Source organism: Pseudorca crassidens, chromosome 9, assembly GCF_039906515.1.
Source record: "Pseudorca crassidens isolate mPseCra1 chromosome 9, mPseCra1.hap1, whole genome shotgun sequence".
In the NCBI taxonomy this organism is placed as follows: domain Eukaryota; kingdom Metazoa; phylum Chordata; class Mammalia; order Artiodactyla; family Delphinidae; genus Pseudorca; species Pseudorca crassidens.
Window position 1 is genome coordinate 14,181,699 of NC_090304.1, and position 23,868 is coordinate 14,205,566.

Sequence of the window (23,868 nt, forward strand, 5' to 3'; positions counted from 1 at the left end):
ATGGCACCGGCCCGCCGCGCCCTCTGCCGGCCGCCGACCGAGCTGCAACCCGCCTGGGCCGCCAGAGGGGGCGGGGGGTCGAGAGGGGGCGGGGCAACCGAGCCCCGCCCACAACCCCAGCTGGTCCGCCTCCGGGATCAGAATAGAATCTCCAGCCCGACACAGCCGCCCCGCGCGCACCCAGGCACACGCAACCTTTTTTTCTCCCTCTTAGCCCCGTCTCCCCGCACCAAACAACCTACATACTCACAAGTGAACACTCGCGAGGGTGGCTATCACCACCTCCCCTCCCACATCTACAAGGAATAGACACCTCTCTCGCACACCCTGTGCCCGTCACAGCCACTCATACAATCTCCACTCCTACCCTCTTTGCTCTCCCAAATCACGCCCTCGGGAACAAAAGTCACACAGTGCTCCCCATACGCACAGAACAGACACGCTTCTCACACAATTATGCTCACTCATTACACAAACTAACACTTCCCACACCAGCCTCTCACACTCAGAAATGTATACCAGGACCAAAGTCACTTAGTGACCCTCACACACACTAACAACACGTTTCTCATTCAAATTCATCTTTCTAAATCCAAAGCTGTTTCTAATCCTTTCACACTCCTAACACGTAGCACTTTCCCAACACAATATCCAACGGAACCTGTAAATCTCTTACACTACAGGAATCACCTGCACACCTCTTACATACTCATAAATACATACACAAAAGCAAGGACCACACTCTCATTCCCCAACATCCATGCCCTCAGTGAACATATACGTCTTTCTCCTATACCCAAATATAACCCAGGACAACGGTTACATGTTGCCACATCCCTCTTACATATACCTCACCCACCCAGAAATATACCTCGCAGCCACACACAAACACACCCCCATGGGAAGCAAAGGTTGTCCCCCTCAAGAGATGAGGACGGCAAGTGGAACCAGAGCAGTCGCCTGTGGCGGCACAGCCAGTACACGTGCTTGAGAATCAGCAGCTTGGGGGCAGCCTCTGATAGCCCCTGCAGGGCTGACAAAAGGAGGCCAGGAAGCTGGAGAGTATGGGTCTTCTCCCTCTAAACCTGGCCACCCTGATGCCCATATCAGCTGCCTGCTGTTTCTGTTAGCACTCCTCTCTGCAAAGCCACATCCTGTGTCACTTCACTTTCACCCTCTCTGGGGTTCTGGCAGCCCCTTTTCCAGCCTCAGCCTGCCACACATAGCCAGTGCTGGGAGCTGTGACATGTGGGCAAGCCTGCCGTTTTAAAAAAATAGCCAGCATCTAGAAGCTCAGAACCTTCTCCCAGCTTCCTTCAAGTTTCCTCTAGGCCTGGAGACCAGGGGAATGGGGCACCAGCCCTCCCAGCAGCTGCAGGTGCCAGGGTGGTAGTGAAATCTGCAAGTGGGCCAGACACGGTCCTCCTGGGGTGCGTGGGTCCCTTTGGGAAAGTTTCCCAATGCTTCTGACACCAAGCTCTGAGGGAGGAGACCAGAGGCTACTGAAGACCCCACTGAGTCTGCACAAGGCACCCAATGCCACACTCCTGTGGGGACTTTTCTGCCCAGACCCCCCCGCGGTTAGCTCCCTCGACTCCTAGCCTTCTGCAAGCTCAGGCCCCACCACATTGCCCCAGCAATTCAAACAACAGAGCCCTTCTCACCCTGCCAAGAATCCCTTTGCCCTTTTCTGCGCCTCTGCAGAGCCACTGGACACAGGGAGGGGCGTAACCCCACTTCTGTCACTCCCCCAACCCCAGATAAAAGACTCATGGAGGGACTGAGGGCCAGAGGTCCCTGTGCTCATTCTCCGGCCACCCAAGTACCTACTGTGACTGGGGGGCCTCAGCTGGGATCTGTGGCACGTCCCAGGAGCGGTAGCGCCACATCTGCCTCAGTGCGCCGGGCCGCTCTCCTTCTTCTGTCTCCAGAGCCTCCGCGGGGCCCAGAGCCGCAGCCTCATCGCAGCCTCCCCCGGTACTGTGGCCGGCCCCCAGTGTGCTCATCCTGCCCGGCGACTCTCTTCCTCTTTCGGCACTTCCTGACCAGGGGGCCCTGCGAGAGGCCGGCCGGCTGCCCCGTCGAGGACCATAGGCCTCGTAGGCGCCTTCCGCTGGCCAGGGCAGGAGGCTGGCTGGGAAGAGGAGCTGCCCCGGAGGGCAAGAAGCAGGTGAGGACAAGCCCAGCCCAGCAGCCAGGAGACAGCACCAAGTCAGAGGCTGTCAGGCAGCCAGCAGGCCTGCCCAGGCTGGAATCTGAACCTGGGCCCCAGTCTGACCTTCCTCTCCACCTAACTGCTCCGATCTTCACCTCTTGGTCCTGCTGAGGTCTCCTGCTCCCTCACAACCTCTGGGTGCACTGGGACCGTGCCCAGCCCACACACAGCTCTCTCTCCTCTCAGCTCTGTGAGCACCACACCGTCTAACACACGGACAGTGGCGGAGTGGAGAGAGTAACCAGAATGGAGCTAGAAGATGTGGGCGCACGTCCTGTTTCTGCCACTTACCAGCTGTGCACCCTGGATCAGGTCAGAGAGGTTTACCTCTCCAGGTCACCTGAAATCCTTTTCGGAGTAAGGTAGGCTACAAACAGATAAACGGGTGAATATGCGTGTCAGGGAGCCTTTCTGAGCCTCAGTTTTCTCATCTGTAACATGGAAGGGGGCAACAGTAATAACTGAGCTTGTGGAGTTTTAGGAGGATTAAATGAGAGGCGAAAGGGTCTACAAATGAATTCATTCAATAAATATTTATTGAGTGCCTTCTATCTGTGCATCAGGCACTGTATCAGACTAGATAGCAGTGTGCAAGGAACCAGCGCTCTAACATTATGTTGCTTAGATTCTATTCTAAACAAATAATATATGAAATAATGTCCGGTAATGAGATGAGATGAGCTATAGAGAAAAATAAAGCCAAGGCGAAGGGGGAGGAGGATGATGACAGCGATGTTACTTAGGTTAGGGGGACTGGGGAAGGCCTCCTGAGGTGACATGTGACAACAGACCCGAATGAATTGAGAGAGCAAATTATGTGACAGTCTGGGAGAACAGCAGTCCAGGTGGAAGGAACAGTAAGAGCAAAGGCCCTTTGAGTAGGAATGTACTTGATGTGTCGAAAGAATAGCAAAAAGGCCACACTGGGTGGACTTTGAGGCCATCGTGAGGATTTGGTAAATAAATAGTAAGGCGTACGCTCGCTCTTTATTATCAGGGTTGGTTCTGGGATGGAAATCATACCTTCCTTAAGCACTCTTTAGTCATGCTGCTCTATAATTAGTTCTTTAGTTCTGTATGTGTTTGTTACTCCAGAAAGATTGTAAATTTCTCGAGGACAGAAAGGGTGTCAGTTCAATTCAGTTCAGTTCAATAAACGTTTACGCTACAGAACCTGCAGACACAGGAATGTACACGATGCCATCCCAGCCCTTAGAAACCTCCATCTGGTGCTGTAATCACCTTTGTGTCCCTTATGACTGGAACATAATATTTCTCAATAACTATTTGCTTAATAAATCATGCTATGTCATGACTAATTAATACTTGGTAATAATAAAAATAGCTAATATTCCTTGGACATTTCTGTGCCAGAAACCTTTGAATTCTTGTGACAATCCTATGACATAGATCTTGTTATTTTCCTCCTTTTACAGATGGAGAAACTGAGGCACAGAGTGGCTAAGCTCATTTGTCCAAGGTTACCCAGCCTGTAAATGGTAGAAATAAGAATTTCACCCCAGAGTCTGTGCCCGTAAACGAGACATCCTATTGCCCCTCTAGGATTGGGGACATAGCCAGGTGATGCCGCTGAAGCTTGGCAGCCCCTTTCCCAGTGGCTCTCCCTCCAGCCCATCACCCTGCCTCAAGGCAGGTCCTGTGTGCTGTGGCCCAGCAGAGACTCTGCCAGCCAGGCCAAGGTCTATTCTAGAAGGAGGCTGTTGCAGGGCCCTGTCCTCCTCTCCTAGGGATTTTGCAAGTAGCTTGAACAGTTAAACAGAGGAAATGGGGCTGGGCTTGTTTTCAGTCTGAGGCTTCTGGCAGCCCTGGAGTAGCAGGGAGCAGGAAATGTGACGCCTGGAGGGGAAGCTGGGCAGGCTGGAGGCTCTGAGAGGCAGAGCAGTCCTAGCTGTGGGACCACAGTCCCCCTGAGCTTGTACTCACTGAAGCTGTCAGTACTTTGCAGGTGGGGTGGGGAGGACAAGGCTGGAAGGGACAGGTGCACAGGGCTGGGGAGGATGCCCTCGGCAGTTCCTAGGACAACGTGTGCCAGCACTGGGGAGCTGGGGACCCCTCAGAATCCACCCAGATACACACAGGAAGAGGAATCTGGGTAAGAAAATTATTCTGGGCTTTTTTGAGGCCCCAGAGGGTGAGGTGTTCTACTTTCTGTGGCCTGGATGAGCAAGTGGGAGCTGGGGAAAAGAAATGTACCAGGGCACCAAACACTTAACCCACGATCTGGACAGCCACTGCTCTCACAGCCAGCCAAGCCAACCTCCTTGGCCTGACCTTCAAGACTCCTCGTGTTCTGGTTCCTTTCTTTTTTGCCTCTTCGTCCAAGCTTTCCCTGCAGAGATTTTCTCTCAGCTCACACCATGCTGGTGCCTGCCTCACAGTAAGTACTCAATAAACATTTCTTCCCTCTTTCTTCACACTTCTTTTAACATGCTGCCCTCACCCCTGCCATTTCATTCTGCTTATGCTGCTCTCCTTGCCCTGTCTGCCCATAAAGATTGGCCAATCAAAATCTCCATCTTTCAAAACCCCAGCCCAAAGAGCAAAAGTGGGAAGGTGGAAAGAGTTGGTTCAAACCCCAGCCCTTGCTGTGTGATGCTGGGAAAATCACTTAACATCTCTGAGTTGGATCAGATGATTTCTAAGATCTTGTCTAGCTCTGACAGTTTCATTTGAATCTCCTTCCCTGATCTCCAGGTTTTCACTCACTCATTCATTCATATGACAAATATTTTATAAATATCAATACCTACTAAGTGTCGAATGCTGCTCCAGAGCCAGCACTCCCATCCCACTGATGTGTCTCTGACACTCCCCTTTGTTCCCCCCAAATATTCCTCTATTATGTGACCTTTTATGCGTATGAGTCTTGTCTCCTTACAAGAGTCTTGAACCCAGTGTAGCTCCTAGCTCTGTGCGGGTGCACAGTACGTGCTTAGTAACTTCATATGAAAGTCGAAATGAGCTGAATATAGCTGTCCAGCAAGCAGAGCAGAGGGAGGGGGGCTGGCTTCCCGTTCGCATGAGTGGCTGTGGTGAGACATGAGGGACTTTGGGAGCCCATGTCCCTTCCCAGCAACTAAGCCTGTGATCCAGGTACCTGCTGGGGGCCCTTGGGAGCAACCTAGAGCCGAAAAGCACCTGCTGACCTTGGCCCCTGCCCAGGTTCTGGGCCTCTACCCCCACAGAGGAGACAGATGTACCTGAGCTGGGTTGCAGGTGCTGCTGGCTAGTGACAGATGGAAATTTGATTAGGCTCCTTCTGGGTAGCCTCATTAAAGTCACGTGTGGGAGGAAATCTGGAGGAGGGGCTGGGGACCCTTTCCCACTGGGGCAAGAGAGCTGTGGGTAGAGCACAGGCAGCTCTGCAGTGAAGCGTGGTCCCTCAAACCATGATCGCTCTTGGAAACTGCCTGTGGCACCTTCCAGGTCCCCAGGCTGGAGGGCAGAGGAACTTGGGTGTCTGTCCCCTTGCTCGAGGTCAGCTAGATCTGCCCTGAGGAGCTTCCTGCTGCTTCGGGCCTGGACTGCAGCACCAAGCTCCCAGGGCAAGATCCGCAGGTCTCCTGTCCTTCAAGCCTCCCGTCCCATCTGTTGGCTCACAAGCCCTGATTGCAGAACCACCTTCCAGCCCTCACACCCCTTTGCTATTACCCCTCCCAGGGATATGTGCACTTAGTACAGAGCCAAAAGAAGAGAGCCTTAAGGATGAATGTCCAGGCCCTTGAAAGCCTGACAACGGGTTTGGAGTGAAGCTGAACTGAGTCTGGATCCTGGCTCTACCAGTTACTGACTGCGGTCTTAGCAAATTGCTTAACTTCTCTGAGGCTCAGTTCCTCATCTGTAAGATGCTGCCGAGTGATCCTCAAATCCCCCCCTATTCTGTGAGTCCAGATGAGTCTTCCTTCCCCAAACACCTGTAGGCCAAGAACACTGGTTAAGCACCGTGGGGCCCAGCAGAAACCAGCTGTGTTCCTGGTGCCTTCCCTACCCACTTTGTGCATCCTTAAAGACAGGTCTTGGGCTTCCCTGGTGGCGCAGTGGTTGAGAGTCCGCCTGCCGGTGCGGGGGGTGCGGGTTCGTGCCCCGGTCCGGGAGGATCCCACGTGCCGCGGAGCGGCTGGGCCCGTGAGCCGTGGCCGCTGAGCCTGCGCGTCCGGAGCCTGTGCTCCGCGACGGGAGAGGCCACGACAGTGAGAGGCCCGCGTACCGCAAAAAAAAAAAAAAAAAAGACAGGTCTTCCTTAGCCTGTGCTAACCCTTGTCCTTGGGACCTGGATCCTTGGGGGCTTCTCTGTATGCCCTGCTCTGAAATGGCACCAACTGAAGCAAAGATGAGACTCCAGCCCAGGCTTCCTGATGTCTTTTTAGCAGCACAGCAGAGAAGAACCTGTTCAAGTGCCTCTGCTGGAACTGGTCCTCCCAGCTCCCCTCCAAAAGGCCCAAGGGACTTATGTCCCCTGGTGCGGGAGGTGCGGGGCATGAGATGCTGAGGGGGCCTGTCTCAAGCGTCCTGGGCTAAAATAGGCTCAGATAAGACCCTCCTTCTGGAATCCCAACCCTACAACGCCCGCCTTCACGTAAGCCTGGCCCCACCTCTAGGCACAGCCTTCCTGGCCTTTGACTCATGAGTCAGAAAGAATCTTGGGTCCCTGAGGGGAGGAAGGAGTTCCGGGCCGGGCCTGGGCCCGCGCCCTTCCCAAAGGAAGGAGAACGATAGACCCCCGGCTTCCTGCTTCCTCTGGCAGCGGGCCCCCTCCTCCAGCTCCAGCTCCTCTCTCTGCCCCCGGTTTTTGCATTTTAAATTCAGGACAGAATGTGATCTCTTGCAGCTCTTTGCTTTATCCCGTTGCTATTTAAATTACAAATCGGCCCCATCTCCCTGTCACTCTTTGGTTATTTTTAGCTTCTGGTAAATAGCAGCAGGGAGAGTTGGATCAGGTGCCCCTCCCTCGAGGAGCTTGGTACCCACAGTCCCATGCCCACAGCAGGGGGCACCCTCCCCTGCCAGCTGGCACCCCCAGTCGCTTCCCCGCAGCCCCTCCGTGGGGGTGGAGGGGGCAGGGGGAGGATTGCAGCCTGGGACGTGCACAGAGGCTCAGCCCTTGCTCTTACCCTTTGTTAAACTCTGCCACTCCCAGGTCTCATCAGCCATCCATCACTCAGGGTGAACCTCGTTCAGGGGCCTTCCTGAACCTCTCCCCAGCCCCAACCCACAAGAAGGTCCAGCTATAGAGGGCAGAAGATCTAACTTGTGTCTCACCCACGCTACAAGTCAGGAACTTTACATCTCTTATCTTCTTTCATCTTGCCAGCCACCCTCTTGTACAGGTATTATTGTTCCCATTTTCCATAGAGGAAATGGGGTCAGAGGTGAAAGTGATTTACCCAGCTAGCAAGGGGCAGAGCTGGAATTCGAACCCAGGTTTCTCTGACCCTGAAGACTGCATGCATGTGCATTGCACTGCCTCTCTCAGTGCAATGCATGTGCCACTTTGCCCAATGCCCGTGTTAATTCCTAATGCCCACCATCAGCTGTCTTTCCCATGTGTTTGTCCCGTCCCATCTGCTGGATCGGGGGTTGGCAAACTATGGCCAAGGGCTACATCTGGTCTGCTGCCTGATTTTGCATGGCTGTGAGCTAAGAATGGTCTTTACAATTTTAAATGGTTGGAAAAGAGCAAAAGAATATTTGTGACAGTAGAAATGATATGAAATTTAAAGTTCAGTGTCTATAAATAAAGTTTTATTGGAGTCCAGTCACGCTCATTGGTTTCCATATTGTCTGTGGAGGCTTTTGCACACTGTGACGGCAGAGCAAAGTGACAGAGACCATGTGACCTGCGAAGCTGGAAATATTTACTGTCTGGCCCTGGATGGAATCATACTTTTGTTGAGAGAAGAATGTTATCTCATGCTTCCATCTCATACAGTGTCTGGCCCAGGGTCAGAGCTGCAGACAGAGGTGCTGACCCTCCTTCAAGGTCTTTCTAGGGCCACAAAAGCACCCAGGACTGGGAAGCCCCCTACCAGCCACACCCCAGTGATCCAGCTCACACTTTACCCTTGCTCTCTCTCCTCCAGCTTCTCCGCAGGTGAAGTCAGTGGTTTCTGAACCTACTTGACTGTCAAAATTACCTGGGGAGGTTTTTAAAAGTTGGCATGCCCAGGCCCAATCCCAGACTCTCTGTAACAGGATCTCCAGGAAGGGCTTTAGAAATGATTTTAAAAGAGATGCTCAGCTGATCTGATTTGGGAACCACTGGGCTTATCTCCAGAGGTTCAAGTTCTGCATCTTCTGACTGCTCCTTTCAGACCAAATCCAGTGTCCCTTGTACCCCTGGCTTCTCCCAGGCTGGAGGCCACCCTCCAATGGTCCCTTGAGCCCAACCCTGAGCATTTAGGACTTCCTTGAGTGTCTGGGAGTTTTCCTCAGGCCCAGATGCAGACACAAGATGTCCTCCCACTTCCCTCTCCCCGAGAGTTTCCACTGGCAGAGAACTGCCATCTCTCCATCCCCCTAAAACAGCTGCCAGGGCTGCTTCCAGCCCACACCAGAGCTGTGGGGGTAAAGGGAACCTATTTCCCAGAAACCTCCACGTCCCTAAAAGCTCCTACTGTGCTGCTGAAAATCCCCATCCTCACTTATGTCAGAGGCAGCCAGGCCTCAATCCTGCTTCTGCTGCCACCCCTCGCCCTCGGATTTTTTTGCCCCCGCATTTCTGTCTAAAAGCCTTTTCTGTCTGTGAATGGCTTTCAACTGCTTTTCTTAGCAACTCCTCACAGCGGGGTGGGAGGTCTAGTTGCAAGCCAGAGCTGCGTGGAACTGTGGCAGGCAGAGGATGTGGGAAGGGCCACCATGGGCCTGGCTCTTGCCAGCCCCCAGCGGCCTGTATGAGGAAGAGCAGCATTGGTCACAAGGCTGTTTAGGATGGCAGCCACAGGGGAGGGCTGAGTCATTCCACTGGGGTCCCCTGGGCAGCCCAGGGCTCTGTCTCTTTCCCAGGGCTTCCTCTCCCCTCTACCCAGGGTGCTCTTCTTGACCTGACGCTCTGTCCTGCTCTGGTCCTAAGATGGAGCTTCTGGCCTAACCGCAAGGTGCCTCACTTGATCTGTCCAGGGGTGACAGCTGGCACCCGCCCTGGTGCTTCTTCTGCAGCCCTCACACAGGTGACCCGGAGGCCTCCTGATCTTTTCACAGTCAGAGAGGAGCCACAGCTTGGTGACCCTGCATCCTTAGTGACTAGAGGCCTCAAGTTTGGGCCGTGGAGGGGCCTCCATTCAGGAACCACCCTGGGGGAACCCCAGCCCTCGTGGCTATCTCTGAGTGTGCGTGTGTGTGAGTGTGCGCACACAGCATCTTCTATCTCAGCCTTTTGCTTATTCTCTGCCCCCATCCCTCTAAGCCTCTACCCCACTCTGGCACTCTGACTTCCTTTTCATCTCCAGATGCTCTTTGTTCCTGACCTTGGGTCACACTCTTATGTCATAGGTGAAGACCTGAGGCCCAGAGAGAAAGAGAGATTGTCTAGCTCAAGGACACACAAGTCACTGGCAGAGTGAGAATACAAGCCAGGCCTCCCGACTCCCAGACTAATATTTCTTTTATTCTATGCCCCATCACCCATCAGTCTCTTTGTACTCTCTCCTCCCCCAGGGGACTTTCAGGGGCCCTTCCCTCTGCAGCTAGGGGACGGACGACGCCCTTCTCTCAGCACGGTGTTCTAGAAGAACTCAGTAACGTAGCTCAGTGTACTCCCGATTCCTAATAGGCCCCAGACAGTGAAGGTAGGGCCCATGGGGACGTAACTTCCTGCCCGTTTATTCCGAGCAACTCACTTCATGATGGTGGAAAAGTCCCCTCCTGTTCTCTCTCATCTTCCCCCAAGTGATGGAGGCCCGATGGTCTCATAGCCATTAAAAACAGTGGGGTCCTTCAAGCTCCCAGGACTGGGTCAGTTTTATGAAACACCCTCCCAGAAGCCCCACGTAGCAGGGCAGCCTCAGACACATCCCAAGTCCTCGGGTTGTAAACAGGAAATTTGTCCTCTCTAAACAGGCCGATGGTTTCAAGGACTGCAGACACCTCGTTGTCCCTGCTGGACCCTTCAAAGGTCCCTCTGGGCCAGGGGCTTTAGAGGGGCAGCAAGTCCTGGTTGAGGCTGTGGTCTGGGAGAGGAAGAGGATGGCGAGGGCCGCCCCTGTCCTGCTTCCACCGCCCTCCTCAGATCCCTCCTCTGTGTAACGTAGGCACCCTTACTGAGGGGCAGTCCTCCCCCACCCCATCCCAAATCATAAAAGTGGTCTCTGGGGCCCGCTCCAGCTGATTCCTCTGGGCATAGGTGGTGGGACCTGGGAGGCTGGGAATCTTTCACAGGCAGAAGACGTTTAAGAAGATTCGGGTGGGAGTGCAAGTTTCAGTCTGCCACTGGGATGCCGGTGAAGGTCTGCTTGGGCAGAGTGGTCCAGGAGGGGATTCCTTCCCCTTCTCTAGGCAGCAGGGTCTCAGCCATGGTGGCAGCGAGCATCATTTCGGTCACTTCCACAGGCCAGTGCCTAGCACAGGGTCAGCCTACAGGAAAGCTCAAGTAAGGCCTATTGAATGAGTAGGGGGTCCCTCTTTCCCCTAGAAGAAGAGCCAGGAGCATCTCCTGGCTCTCCCCTGCAGATAGAGGTTCGTAGGATCATGTCTTGGTTATTTTTCCCCTCAGCGCCCAGTACCGTACCTGGCACACAGCGGGCATCAGTAATTTCACGTTGAATGAACAGGGCTTTCACTGTTCATTAGAGAAAGGGTCCCAGAAGCTCCCCCTTGGACACAGAAGGCAGAGACCCCTTGGTAGTCATTTCTGAATCCCCAGGGCCTAGAGCAGTGTCAGGCAAGCCGCAGGCGCTCAATGACTGCTGACTGAAAAGGGGAGTGGTCCCAAGCGCTGGGCTCCCCTCTGCCCGCATTCTTACCTGTAAGACACCTGCTTTCGTAGGTGCATCTGGCGGAACCGCTCCTCCACCGGGGGTCCAGCGGCCATGCCCCGGGGCGCCTCGAGCCACTGCTGCTGCGAAACCTCGGCCTCCGCCCCCCGCCGGCAGCGTCGCCGCACCACCTCCTCCTCGGCTGCGCGGCAGCCTCCGCCAGCCCCGTCCCCGCGGGGCCCTCCGCCGCCCGGCCCCTCGGCCATCCTCAGGACGCCCTCTTCCCGCGGCTCCTGCGGCCTTTCGGGGTTCCCTGCTCAAGTTCAGTCTCCCTTCCTCCTGGGCCCGGGAACGCGAGGCGGAGAGGGAGGGAAGCGCCGGGTCCCGCACGCCCCTCCCGACGCCGGGGCTCAGACGACGGGAGCGGCAGCTGCTGGACGCTGCGCCTCGGAAAGGCCGGCGGGGATCTTCCCGGGCCCCTCGGGAGGGGGTCTTGGTGGGTGTCGGGGTGCTGCGTGGTGAGCGCTGGGGAGGCCCCCGGACGGCTGGAGCCGGAGCCTGAGCGGAGCCAGAGCCCGGGCGATGAGCGCGCGCTTGCAGCCACCGCCGCTGACGCGCACCGGAGTGTCACCTGAGAGACACCCGCCAGCCCGCGGGGTCCGGTGCGGAGGGCGCCGCCCGGCCCAGCCAGCCCGGCTCGGGCACTGGAGGAGCGAGCCCGGCCCAGCCGGCGGCGGGCACGAACCCAGCCCTGGGCGCCCGCCAAAGCCCACCCCTGCGCCCCCTCCCCTGTACCCTGCAGCTTGGCAGCGGCCAATCACCGCCCCGCCCGTCACTCAGCGGCTGTGATATACCCACCTTGTCCCGCGCTTTCCGGCTTCGGCATTCGCCGCTGCGGCGGGCAGGTGGGGTGGCGGGGGCGGTGACATGAGCTGGCTTTAACCCCGTCGGCGCCACGGGACTTTACAGACCCAATTCGATTTGGGGAAGGGGCACAGGAAGGAGAACATACTCTCGGACGCCTGGAATGTGGGGATGGACCCGATTGCCGGTAACACTGCCTCTAGGCCTAGAGCTCTTCTCAACCCATCCGGGAAAGGGACCCAGCTCGGGGTGGGTGTGGGATGGAGAGCTTCCGGACCCTGGAGCCTGGCAGCCTCCTCAAGGCCCAGCTGCCTCTTGTGACCTGCCCCCCTGAGGCTCCTGGGCCAGAGTCTCCCAGAAGTTTGAATCAGCCTCCTGGGTCGGGAGAGGGGGGGACCCAACTCCGGAAGGAAAGACTAGAGGTCTCCTTGGGGTCTTCTTCCCCCTGGAAATCCCATGGTTCCTCCTTGCATCATATCCTCTTGTCATTGGGGTGTTCTTCACCTGAGCCTTACATCTGGATGATGGTGGGACCGTGGTTAGCTTCTCAGGTCTAATGCCTCCTATCTACTACCCCAGACTCATCTTTCTGAAGTCAACCTTTGACCGCAGCATTTACTCTTCCTCTGTAGTATTTAGTGGTTCCCCCTTGCCTATACTTCAGCCTGGCATTCGAGGCCTGTCTTGATCTTCCCACATCCTATCCTCCAATTCCATCCATTTCCTTCCACTCATCTATGTTCCTTATTCTGGGAATTGGCATCAGGGCTGTACAGCATTGTTCATCTGAAATCTCCTTCTGTTGCTGTACTTCAAATTCTGAGGATCCACTAAAATGCCTCCTCTTCCAGGAAGTCTCCCTGGATGGCTCCAGCTGAAAGGCACTCTTCTTCCTCCCAGATCCCATTGCCCTCTGCACCCAGTGTCTAGTCTAGTCTGTCTTATCTTTTCCCACTGACTGTGAGCCCAGGAAGGTGGGAAGGACCAGATTCTCAGAGGTAGAGAATGGATTACAGAGCGGGGAGAGCTGTACTGCTCAAGGCTCCTCCAACTCTCGCCAGCCCTACAGTGGCTGTCCTGCTCTGTGCTTTTGCTCACGTTGTTCCCATTGCCTGGAATATGTCCCCTTCTCTGAAATCCTGTCTATCCATCAAGGCCATTCTCAGGTGCCACATCTCCCATGAACCCTTCCTGGCACTCCACTACAGATGCTGTCTCCCTCCTTCAGCCCCATAACTATTTCCTGGGCCCCTCTCTGGGCATTCCCCTTCACCCTCTAACAATAATTAACATCTCATTTGATTCTTACCACAAGCCTGGGTGGTAGGTATTATCACTTCCTCCATGTTACAGATGAGGACCCTGAGATGTCATTCAAGTGCTTTATTTGCTCAAGATAGCTCAGGTGAGGTGAGTGAGTGGTGAGCCAGGATTTAAATCTAGGTCTTTTGGCCCCAGAACTCATGCCCTTTTCCACTCCCTCGTGCTGCCTGCCACACAGTAACAGCCTCACATTTGCCCGTTTCCCTCATCTGGAAACTCCCAAAAGGCAGATGCCCCAGCTCTGCCTCCCCCCTCTCTCCTGGTCCAGCAATCCCATCTTGGATGAATGGTATAAATGGAATTGCATTAAACAGCTTGGCCACAGGGGAGCTTCCTCCCTAAAGCCAAGTTCTAAAGAAGCCCTGTTGCTGAAGAGGGTGGGCTGGGGCACTTGGGAGTTCCTCCTTCCCCACATCTTCCCCCCTGAGATTGCCTTTAGGATTGCTAATTTTCCAAACACCCAGGCCTCCTATACCAAGAATTATGGTAGTTCTAGCTGGATTTGACATTCCCTCACAGCTGCTTAGCTGCTGGGTTGCCGGTTGGTTTCTTGTTCAGCTCTTTCCTTCGAAGCTCTCCCCGCTCAGTCCTTTTTAAAGTGGAGCTTCCCACTCTGTCCTCACACCTTCCCCACTTAGGACCAGTTGCTGACTGCATTATTTTTTAGCTGTGGCTCTGCCCTCTTCCCAAGAATCCAAGGGAAAAATGAAAGCCCCCCTCGCTCCCACCCCGACCCGCTTGACCACCTTCTGCAGCCTCTCCCAGCTGCAACTCTCTCCATGGAACGACTGCAGCCATCGTCTCTGCGCTCAGAAAACAATAGCTAATGCCTTTTGAGTGTTTACTGCATAACTTGTGCTAAGGCCTTCATGTACAAGCTTTCATTTACCCCTCACAGCAGCTTTAGGAGGGTGGGTACTATTCTTCAGTTGAGGATGCTGAGGCTTCGAGAGGTCCGGTAATTTGCAAAGGTCGCATACAAAAGTGCAGCATGGACGTCAGACCCATGCTCTTAACTGTCACTCTGATGACAGAGAGACTCGGGCTCCTTTGGAGGTGAATTCCCAGCCTGTCTCCTCCATCCCAATGCCCCAAGGGGCACCTGTTACCCACATCAAATAGGTGCCCCATTTGGCCAGATGGCTTCTGGGGTGGTCCACCCTCTGGAATTGGAGCCTGGCCCTGGCCCATCCCAGCTCCAGGCATCGCCCACAGCTGCTCTCCCTGCTGCTAGAGCTTTGGTTTCCAGGTGTAACAAAGGGTTTGTTGTGGCAACCTGAGCAGGATGACTAGCCCCGTGAAAGCCATCACACGTGTTTGCAGCAAGGCCAGCTGCCAGGGCTGACAGCAGAGGGCGGAGCTGCAGCTCCATCACTGGGGCCGTACTGGGGATGTGCCCCCTTAGCGCTGAGGAGGCGGGATGTCAACAGGTGGCTTGTGCGAGGGGATTAACCCTGCCTCCTAACATAGGTGGGGAAGACTGCCTGGGATGGACAGGCATAGGGTGGTGACCGCAGATGACCATGCTTTGACCAACTTGCCAAACCCTGGGCTCCAGGACGCCCCACTGTGCTTGGATTTTGTGCAAGGATAAGAAGCTCGGCTGTGGGGAAGGAGGGAGGAAGCTGTGCTGGGATGAGAGCTGGAGAGCTGGAGGGGCAACATAAGCTCTGAAGCCAAACAGACCTGTCTTCAAGTACCCACTTTGCCACTTACTAGATGTATGACCTTGGTCAAGTCATTTCACCTCTCTGAACCCCACGTTGTTCATCTATAAAAATACTCACCCTTTAGGATTATTTTGATTCCTAATTGGACATGTAAAGTTCTCAGTCCAATGCTTGGCGGATGGTCACAACTCAATAATGGGAAGATGCTAGATTTCAAGCCCTTTGCTATCAGGAGCTGGGTCTTGTTTGTGCTCCAAGGTCAGCATGGTGCCATGTACATAAGGGATACTCCGTAAATATTTGGTTTTTTAAAATTTTTAATTTTGGGCTGTGTTGGATTTTCGTTGCTGCGTGCCGGCTTTCTCTAGTTGTGGCGAGTAGGGGCTATGCTTCGTTGTGGTGCATGGGCTTATCATTGCGGTGGCTTTTCTTGTTGCACGAGCTCTAGGCATGCGGGCTTCAGTAGTTGCGGCACATGGGCTTAGTATTTGTGGCACCCGGGCTTCAGTAGTTGTGGCTCATAGGCTCTAGAGAGCAGGCTCAGTAGTTGTGGCACATGGGCTTAGCTGCTCTGCGGCATGTGGGATCCTCCCGGACCGGGGCATGAACCCGTGTCCCCTGCATCGGCAGGTGGACTCTCAACCACTGCACCACCAGGGAAGCCTCCAGACCCAAGACTTTAACATACCACTTGGATGCTGACAATTTTCTCATCTGCCTGGGATCCCTTTCTGGCAAGCCCTAGACTTGCATGCTAATGTGAACATTCTACAGGCAGCTCAAATGCAAGATACGATAAAACGAATTCTTCTTCTCTCCAAACCTGCTCTTCCTCCTGCATTCCCTGTCTCAGCGAAAGGTCTCATCCACCACCACCGTGGCCTCCAAGTCAGACATCTAAATGTCATGCCGGGCTCCACCCTCCCTCTTGCACTCCACAGCCAATTTGATGTCAAAGCCTGTTGATCATTCCTTCTAATTATCTCCAGAATCTGTCTCATCTTCACTATACCCGCTGCAGAGCCCCAGGACAGGCAAATCTGATTATCTCCGGCTTAACAATATTCAGCGGCTCTCTATCACCTTCAGGATAAAATGTTCTTTCTTTAGATCCCTGCAAGGGCCCTACTTTCTATCAGGGCCGGGATGAGGGTGAAGCAAGTTGGGGCTCCTAGGGTGCCAAATTTAAGGAGGTACTCACTCTCAGGGCTATACAAGCGCCTCCTTAAATTTTGCAGGCTAATCACCCCCCTTGCCTCAACCGGGTCCTGGCCCTGCTTTTCATGGCTCTGTGTCTGCACCTGACATTCTCTCCACCCCAAACACCCTGACCCCTTCTGTACCTCGCCAACTCCTACCCATCCTTTAAGACTCAGTCCAAGTTGCCCTCCCTGACCCACAGAATCTGAATTACATGACATTCTTCTGCATCTCCTTAGCATCCTGTACACCCCTCCATCACACTGACTCTGATGACTGGTTTACTCCCCAGCCTCCTCCACAAGCCTGGGGGACCTTTGAAGGCAGTTTGTTGAATGACTAATAGAGAGAATGGATGAATCAATCAGGAAAGGGGGTGTGCTAAAAGTTATTGTTAATAATAATCATAGATTTGGCCCAGAGCCCAGACTTTAATGGCCTTGCTGCAAAGGCCTGTGTGTTCTAGCAGTTAAAACTGATGCCCCACAGCAGGCAATGAGGTCCCCATCAAGTGGTCAAGATGAGGCTGTGGGAGGAGGATAGAGGATGGGGCTTGAAGGCCAATTCTTTTTATTTTTTAAAGATTATTTTTTGATGTGGACCATTTTTAAAGTGTTTATTGAATTTGTTACAATAATGTCTCTGTTTTATGTTTTGTTTTTTTGGCCGCAAGGCATGTGGGATCCTAGCTCCCCAACCAGGGATCGAACCCGCACCCCCTGCATTGGAAGGCAAAGTCTTAACCACTGGACTGCCAGGGAAGTCCCTTGAAGGCCAATTCTGCAGCTCCATAGTTCTGTCTGGTCTTGTCCATCTTTTCCTCTGGTGGGCGGCTGGCCCAGGCGCCATCCCACCACCAGGCCCCTTCTTCCGAGTATGAAAGTATCATGCCTGCATGATAAAGTCCAAATGCCAGAGCAAGGCATTCAAGGCCCTTCTGGATCTGGGCCCTGATCACTATCCAGCCTCAGTTCTCAGCATCCTTGCCCTTTACTTTCTGGCTGTTCTGAACTATTTGAGGTTTTCTTGAAGTTTTCCTGCTCTCTCTCCCACCTTTGAGGCCTTAGCCCAGGCTGTTCCTTTCTGGAATGCCCCTTTCTCTCTCCTGCCTACTTTCAACAGTCCTTCATGTCACCTCTTCCAGGAAGCCCTTACTGCTTGTCTGGGTGAGGCACCCTCCTCTGTGCTTGTAATAGCACCCTTAGCTTGGCTCTTAGCTCACTGTATTGACACTGCCTCTGAATGCACAGCTGATCTTTCTCAGAGCCAGTGTACGTTGGGCCCTGTTCTCAACACCTTATATGATTTACCTCATTGAATCCCTACAACAGCCTCATGTACTGAATCTTAGTTATATCCTCTTTTTATAAACGGAGAAGTGGAGGCTCAGAGAGGTTCAGGTTATGTAGTGTCTTAGCTTCCTACACGGCATAAGGAATTACTACAAACGTGGCTTAAAACAACACATGTATGATTTCAGTGTCCATGGCTCAGATCTGGGTACAGCTCAGCTGGGTCCTGTGCTCAGGCTCTCACCAGGTGGCAGTCCAGGTGTTGGCTGGGCTGGGGTCTCATCTGGAGCTGAGGCCCTCTTCCAAGCTGCTCAGGTTGTTGGCAGAATCCGATGACTTGCCACCATAGCGTGAGGCCTTCAGCGCCTAGAGGCCACCCTCTCCATGTGGTTCACAGCAATATGGCTGTTTGCTTCTTCAAGGCCAGCAGGAGACTGTCTCTTCAGGAAGGGCTCAGTCCCTCTTTTAATGGCTCTCGCCTGATTAGGTCAGGCCCACCCAGGATAACCTCCTTTTTAATTAACTCAGAATCAACTGATTTGGGACCTTACTTACACCTGCAAAATCCCTTTACTTTTTCCATGAAAGGTCACCTAATTACGGGAGTGACATCCCCTCACATTCACAGGTCCCCTCCAGACCTTAGGGGAAGGGATGAAACAGGGTGTGTGTGCCAGGGGGCAGGAACCTTGGAGTCATACTGGAATTCTGCCCACCGCACATAGCTAGCAAGTGGCAGCTCCAGTAGCCAAACACAGCTGTTCTTACTCTGAAGTCTGTGCTTTTAATCCAGCCGAAGCAAAGGATACAAGAACCAAGAAATTGGCAGGTCTTAGGAGGACCAACCTGAGTATGGCGTGTACAGTGCCTGGTGCAGTGCCTGGCCACCCTAGGTGTTCGTTATCGCAGTCACCACCCCCTAAAGGCCATCTTGGTGGCTTATATGCCTTTCTGCTTCCATACTCAGCAATCGTAGGTACTTGGAGGAGCCTTGGGGTGGGGGAATTGCTGCAGAATTCTTTGACCATCTAGTCTGAACTCTCGCCTGGCTGGAAGAGGGAACTCAACGCAAACGCTTTCTCAAACCCCTCACCCCCAATCACCTCCGGTCAGAATATAAAATAAACTTACCCTTCTTACTCCTTCATCCTTCAGTCCCACCCCCCCGCCCCCAGCCCAATGATGAAGAAAGGCACAAAGTCAGGAATTGATGCTGCATCTTTTTTTTTTTTTACTTATGCCTTCTTAAAGCATGTGCTGAGCTGTTGGGTGAAGCAGTTTGGCAATTAAAAAGGCCCAGCGCTTGGGCAGCGGCAGGGGGAGGCCAGGTGAGGGGTGGGGGGGACCCTCTTTCCTGGGCCAGGGAGCAGCAAAGCCCGCACTAACTTCATAAAATATAAAACAAGGGAGGGGTGCAGGTCGGAGGGAGACTTGTAAAATACAATATCTTAGGGATTGGCAATAATAAAAAATAAGGTTCATTATTTACAAACAATTTCTGTTCTTGGTCTCTGTACAGTGGGGGGAGGGGTGGGGTGTGTGTCGGTCTGTTGACGTGTGTGTGTGTGTGTGTGTGTGTGTGTGTGTGTGTGTGTGTGTGTGTGTATGTGGCGGGGCTGGGGCAGGGAGGCAGTGGTCCTGTTGGTCGTTATGAGAAAGGTAACCCAGTGAGTGGTTTATCTGAGAAGGACGGATGGCTGTGGAGTGGTGGTGAGAACAGAGTGGTTGGCCTAAGGGGACAGTCCAAATGTGCGGGGAGAGGAGAGGCCCCAGTCAACATCTGGGGCAAAGGTGGGCTGGGGGGAAGACGGACCCCAGGGGGCAGGGGTACTAGCCGCATCCGGGTTAGTGAGTAAGACAACCCCTCTTCTGAGTGCCAGAGGGTACGTCCTGTGTCCTTGGTCTTGGCACGGCCTAGGAGAGTTTGATGGTGGTGTTGGGGCCCAGATCCCTAGAGAGAGAAGAGAAGTCAAGGGTGACTTTGTCCAGGGACGACCCTCTCGCCCCTCTGCAAGCTGTCTGGACACGGGAGGGACGGGGCCTTGGGCGGGTGTGGCTGAGGACATGGGGACCAGAGGCAGGCAGAGGGCAGGGGGAGCCTGGGACCCCAGGAAGGGAAGGGGTCACCCACCCACCTCTCGTGGAACCACTCCTTAGGGTGGGAGAAGTCAGGACTGGTGCTGTTTCCACCGACGTCCTTGGGCCAGGCCTCACTCAGGTACTTGCTGGTCTCGTGGGTGCTGTCCAGGTGGTCATGCTGCAGGTGGTCCTGGGGTCGCTGCTCTGCCGGCCCCCCGGGCTTGATCTCCCAGCCATCCGGGGGCTCCACGGGCAGCAGGGCGCTGCGGCCATCCTCCCACGAGCCTGGCCCCTCATCATAGAACAGGAGGCTTCGGGAGGGCACTGGAGAAGGAGCTCATGGTGAGCCACGGTGCCAAGGGGCTCCCTCCCCATCCAGGCCACATTCAGGGCCTGGTGTTTAAGGACCTGGGCCCTGGAATCTTATGGGCCTGGATCTGAATCCCAGCTCTAGCAATTCTGAGCTGTGTGACTGCAGGCAAGTCATGCCTTTGCTTTCACCTTTCTGAGCCTCAGTTTGCTCATCTGTAAAATAGGAATACGGGGGCTAACCTCCTGTTGATGTGAGGTTTAAATGAGATAATAGAGTGATTGAAACTGCACTCAGAGAAAGTTAGATCTTCCTAAGCAGAGGGTACTGGGCTGGGGCATCTGAGACCTGGGTTCTGATCCTACTGTACCACTCACTTTCTGTGAGACCTTGAATTAATCTTTTTCCCGTTCTAGGCCCTAGTCTGCCCTTCAGGGAAATGAAAAAAAAGAAAACACAATTTTTGGATATCTATCGTGTGCCAGGCATGGCAGGCATCCTTTAACCTATATCAAATCATTAACAGAAACTCTTGGAATGAGATATTTTTAGCTCCATTTCACAGAACAGGTAATTGAGGCTCCAGGTTGGCAGGCACGCTGTCCCAGGCTAGTCTGCACTGAAGGTGAGATGCAAACCCAGGTGTGCCTGACTCCAGGACCCACCACCGCCCTTCTCACTCTCAGGGCCCGGATCTCACAGCCTATGTGAGCGGAGCCCCTGGAGCTGTGCGGTGCACCAGCTCTGTAAGCCAGCCTGCTCCAGAGGTCATCTCCTCTTCGCCCTGCGGACACTGGGCCTGAAACGCACTGCGCTCACTCGGAGGGTTTTTTTGAGGTACGCGGGGCTTTCACTGTTGTGGCCTCTCCCGTTGCGGAGCACAGGCTCCGGAGGCGCAGGCTCACAGGCCATGGCTCACGGGCCCAGCCGCTCTGCAGCATGTGGGATCTTCCCGGAACGGGGCACGAACCTGTGTCCCCTGCATCGGCAGGCGGACTCTCAACCACTGCACCACCAGGGAAGCCCTGACCATCAACACTCCCTCCCTCTCCCCCTAACCCCAGGCCCCCCACCCCCCGCCGCCCCATTTCCATTCCTTCCTCTCCAAGGTTCCCTGTACCGCCCAACACACGTAGGCCCCTCAGGCCTTGGGAAAATGGACACGTGGCTCTCAAGACCTTACTTCCCTGCCACCCACCTCCCTTAGTAACTAACTGTCCTGTTCTCTCCTTCTCAGGCTGCTCTGGTCCAGGGAGTGGTTTTCACTCCCCGCCTCTGCTTCCTCTTCCCCTAACCCTCCCCACGCAGCTTCCTCCCCTCAAGGCCCTGCAGGCTTAGCTCATTCTCCCTGAAGTATCCCTCCTTCTTGAAACTCACCCCTCCCCAGCTCCTCTCTCTCTGACCTCCCATCTGTTTCCTCTTCCTTCTCCTGCCCTGCTGGATAATTCGCTCCTGGTAAATGATGAGGGACTGTCTGGAAGTTCTTGCACAGGTCTATCTGAAGTATCCTCTGCTTCTGGAAACCCATACTATTCTTTGCTGCACCCTATACCAGTTCTCCCCTTGCCACTGTGTGTTGTATCTTTTCTCTCCTCTTGTGAGCTCATCAGAAAGGAAGCGATTGTGTTCATTTAGTAAGTGCCTGCTGTGTACCAGGCACTGTGCTAACGGCCTTTGTGCACCATGTCATTTAGTCTTCACAACAAATGTGCTCAGGAAGTGTGGAACTTGTAACTCCCATTTTCAAGATAAAGAAATTGAAATTTAGTGTGAACACACATGCCTGAGGTCACGCAGTTAGTGAGTGGCAGATATGACTGACTCTGAAGCTCTATGCTCTTAACAATCCTCACAGTCCCCTGTGGGATGGTAGCTATCTGAGCTCACACTACCACTACCCCGCCTCTGCCCATGACAGACATTACCAGTGGATCCTGGCACTCCTTCCTGTTGATCCTGAGTGGCGCCTCAGAGTCCTTCTTAACACAGTGCTTCAGGCAGCCACCACCATCTTACGGAAAATGTCCCTGGAGCTGAAACTGATTTCCTATCCCAGTTGTAAAATACTGATGGTGCTTAGCAGATGTCCCTACCAACTGGCACCATAATACATGGGGGCTAGGGTGGAAACATTCCTGTTATTCCCTAAACCTACCCCCGCAAGCCACTCCTGGGTGGGCTGGGAATCAGGGGCTCTTCACTGTAGTCCTAATTCTATAACTAACATTGAACACATCATAGACCCTTTGGGGGCCTCAGTTTCCCCATCTGCAAAATGAGGAGGTAGAATGAGACGGCACCAGCCCCAAACCTGGCTCCTCTCTGTGTCTGGCTTCTGCTCTGAAGTTGGGGCTGGCGTGGGGGGAAGGCAGCCTGGCTCAGAGCACTCACTCTGACTGGCAGTGTAGACGCTGTCAGTGGCCATGGGGTCTTCCTTCACAGTCTGGGAGCCGGAGGAGAACTCAGGGAGGCAGGGCACGAGGGAGCCCAGCACCAGGACAAAGCACAAGGCTGCCACCTGGTAGTGGAGAGAGAGCGGAGGGGCTGCAACCCTGGCCACCCCAATCCTCCCCCTGCCCCCGAGCCAATGGGGGCAAAAGGCTCAATATTTTTCCAGGAAAGCTGCTGCCAGATCCAACAACCTCCTGCACATGGTGGAGGAGAAGGTAGAGGCTGTCGGGACATATCAGCCCATTGTAGGGGGGCCACCCCAGGCAGGGCTAGAAAAGAGGGGGAATTGGCCAATGTGGTTATCACCTATGGGGTGGAGGAATCAGGAAGGGAAGGAAGGGGTAGGTGTGGGAGGAGGCTGAGATTGGGGCAAGGGAGGGGAACGTATCTTCACACCAGATTCCCAGCAGGATTCCCAGGAAGGTGGGCCAGCAGGAGGAGGTTAAGAGTCACGGAGCCCAAACTAACCCCTGCCTCTACTGGGGCTTTGCCACCTGAGAGCTTGAGGATCTCGGAGGGCCTGGGGAGTGATTAGCCAGGAGGCAACAGGCTGTACAGCTCCAGGAAATGTGGAAGAGGGGCTAACAGAGGCCTGAGCCACAGCCTAGGCACCCACCCTCCATTCCAGAAAGAACCAGGTCCATACTTCCCCTCATCCCCCCAGGCCCATCACTCCACTCCACTGGGCCTGCAGAAGCTGCCTCCTCACGGGACTCGCCCTGCCATCCTCTAGCTGAGTTCACGTGAGTCACTACATATCCGCACCGTGTTAGAACTGGTCAGGGAAGGTCATGTACTGGAAGGTTCCATGGACTTGGGGAAAGAGGTTGGGGTCTGCTGGAGCCAGTGCACCAGGTACTAGGATGGTTTACTCTGGTGACACCGCCCACAATATGGCCAGGCCCTTGAAGCTCTGCCCGCCCCCCACCCGTAGAAAGCCAGCCTGGGGAAGACCTGTCCTCCTGTGGCCCTGTGGTGAGGGAACAGCACCTACCATGAGGCAGGTCCCAGTCTGGGTGGCAGCCATCTTGTAAGGCCTGGAGATCTTGTTGGTGACCAGAGTCTGGAGTTTCTGCAGCTGCTGGAGCAGGGTCCTGAGGAGGGTACAGCGGTCACCCGGCAGGTTCTGACCCAGCAGGCATCTCTACCTCAGGGAGCTCTCCTGGGGAGGAGCTGGGCAGCCACCAGACATGGCTTCCACGCCAGGTGCCCGTTTCAGTCAAGACAGAAAAGGTCACCTCCCACGTGGCTCCTCTGTGGTGTGGCTGGGTCACCCTATGGAGGCTCAGGGGTGCCCCACGACGCGCTCCTGGCCAAAGGGGGGGTTGGAGGCGAGCCTGGACCACCTCAGCTGAGGCCCCTTTCTTTTTCTTACCCTGCACCAGCCACAGCTAAATTGACTCTCCCTCCTTTGTATCCACGGCACCTTGAGCTGATACGAAGGACACATCTGGCAGCTGCCTGGTATATGGTGAGGAGCAAGTGTCCAGGAAATGGTAGCTACCAGTTTTGTTAATTTTGTTGCTGTTTTTGC

General features: G+C 54.4%; 2 protein-coding genes across 7 annotated transcripts in view; both read right to left on the bottom strand.

Moving 5' to 3' along the window:
* Window positions 1-11,814, bottom strand: part of DGKZ (diacylglycerol kinase zeta) — a 42,301-nt gene extending 30,487 nt beyond the window's left edge. For 2 of the 4 annotated variants that reach the window (XM_067749229.1, XM_067749222.1), the window contains exon 1: window positions 1,831-2,021. In XM_067749229.1, coding sequence (XP_067605330.1) covers window positions 1,831-2,006 — 176 coding nt within the window. In that variant the 5' untranslated portion in view covers window positions 2,007-2,021. Of the gene's footprint in view, window positions 1-1,830; window positions 2,022-11,193 lie in introns of those variants that run through there. The other 2 variants (XM_067749221.1, XM_067749225.1) reach the window with 2 other exon arrangements.
* A 6,887-nt stretch (window positions 11,815-18,701) lies between these two features.
* Window positions 18,702-23,868, bottom strand: part of CREB3L1 (cAMP responsive element binding protein 3 like 1) — a 35,158-nt gene continuing 29,991 nt past the window's right edge. For 2 of the 3 annotated variants that reach the window (XM_067749237.1, XM_067749238.1), the window contains exons 9-12: window positions 23,329-23,428; window positions 22,275-22,401; window positions 19,626-19,897; window positions 18,702-19,445 (exon numbers count right to left, since the gene is read on the bottom strand). In XM_067749237.1, coding sequence (XP_067605338.1) covers window positions 19,143-19,445; window positions 19,626-19,897; window positions 22,275-22,401; window positions 23,329-23,428 — 802 coding nt within the window. In that variant the 3' untranslated portion in view covers window positions 18,702-19,142. The remainder of the gene's footprint in view (window positions 19,446-19,625; window positions 19,898-22,274; window positions 22,402-23,328; window positions 23,429-23,868) is intronic. The other variant, XM_067749239.1, reaches the window with a different exon arrangement.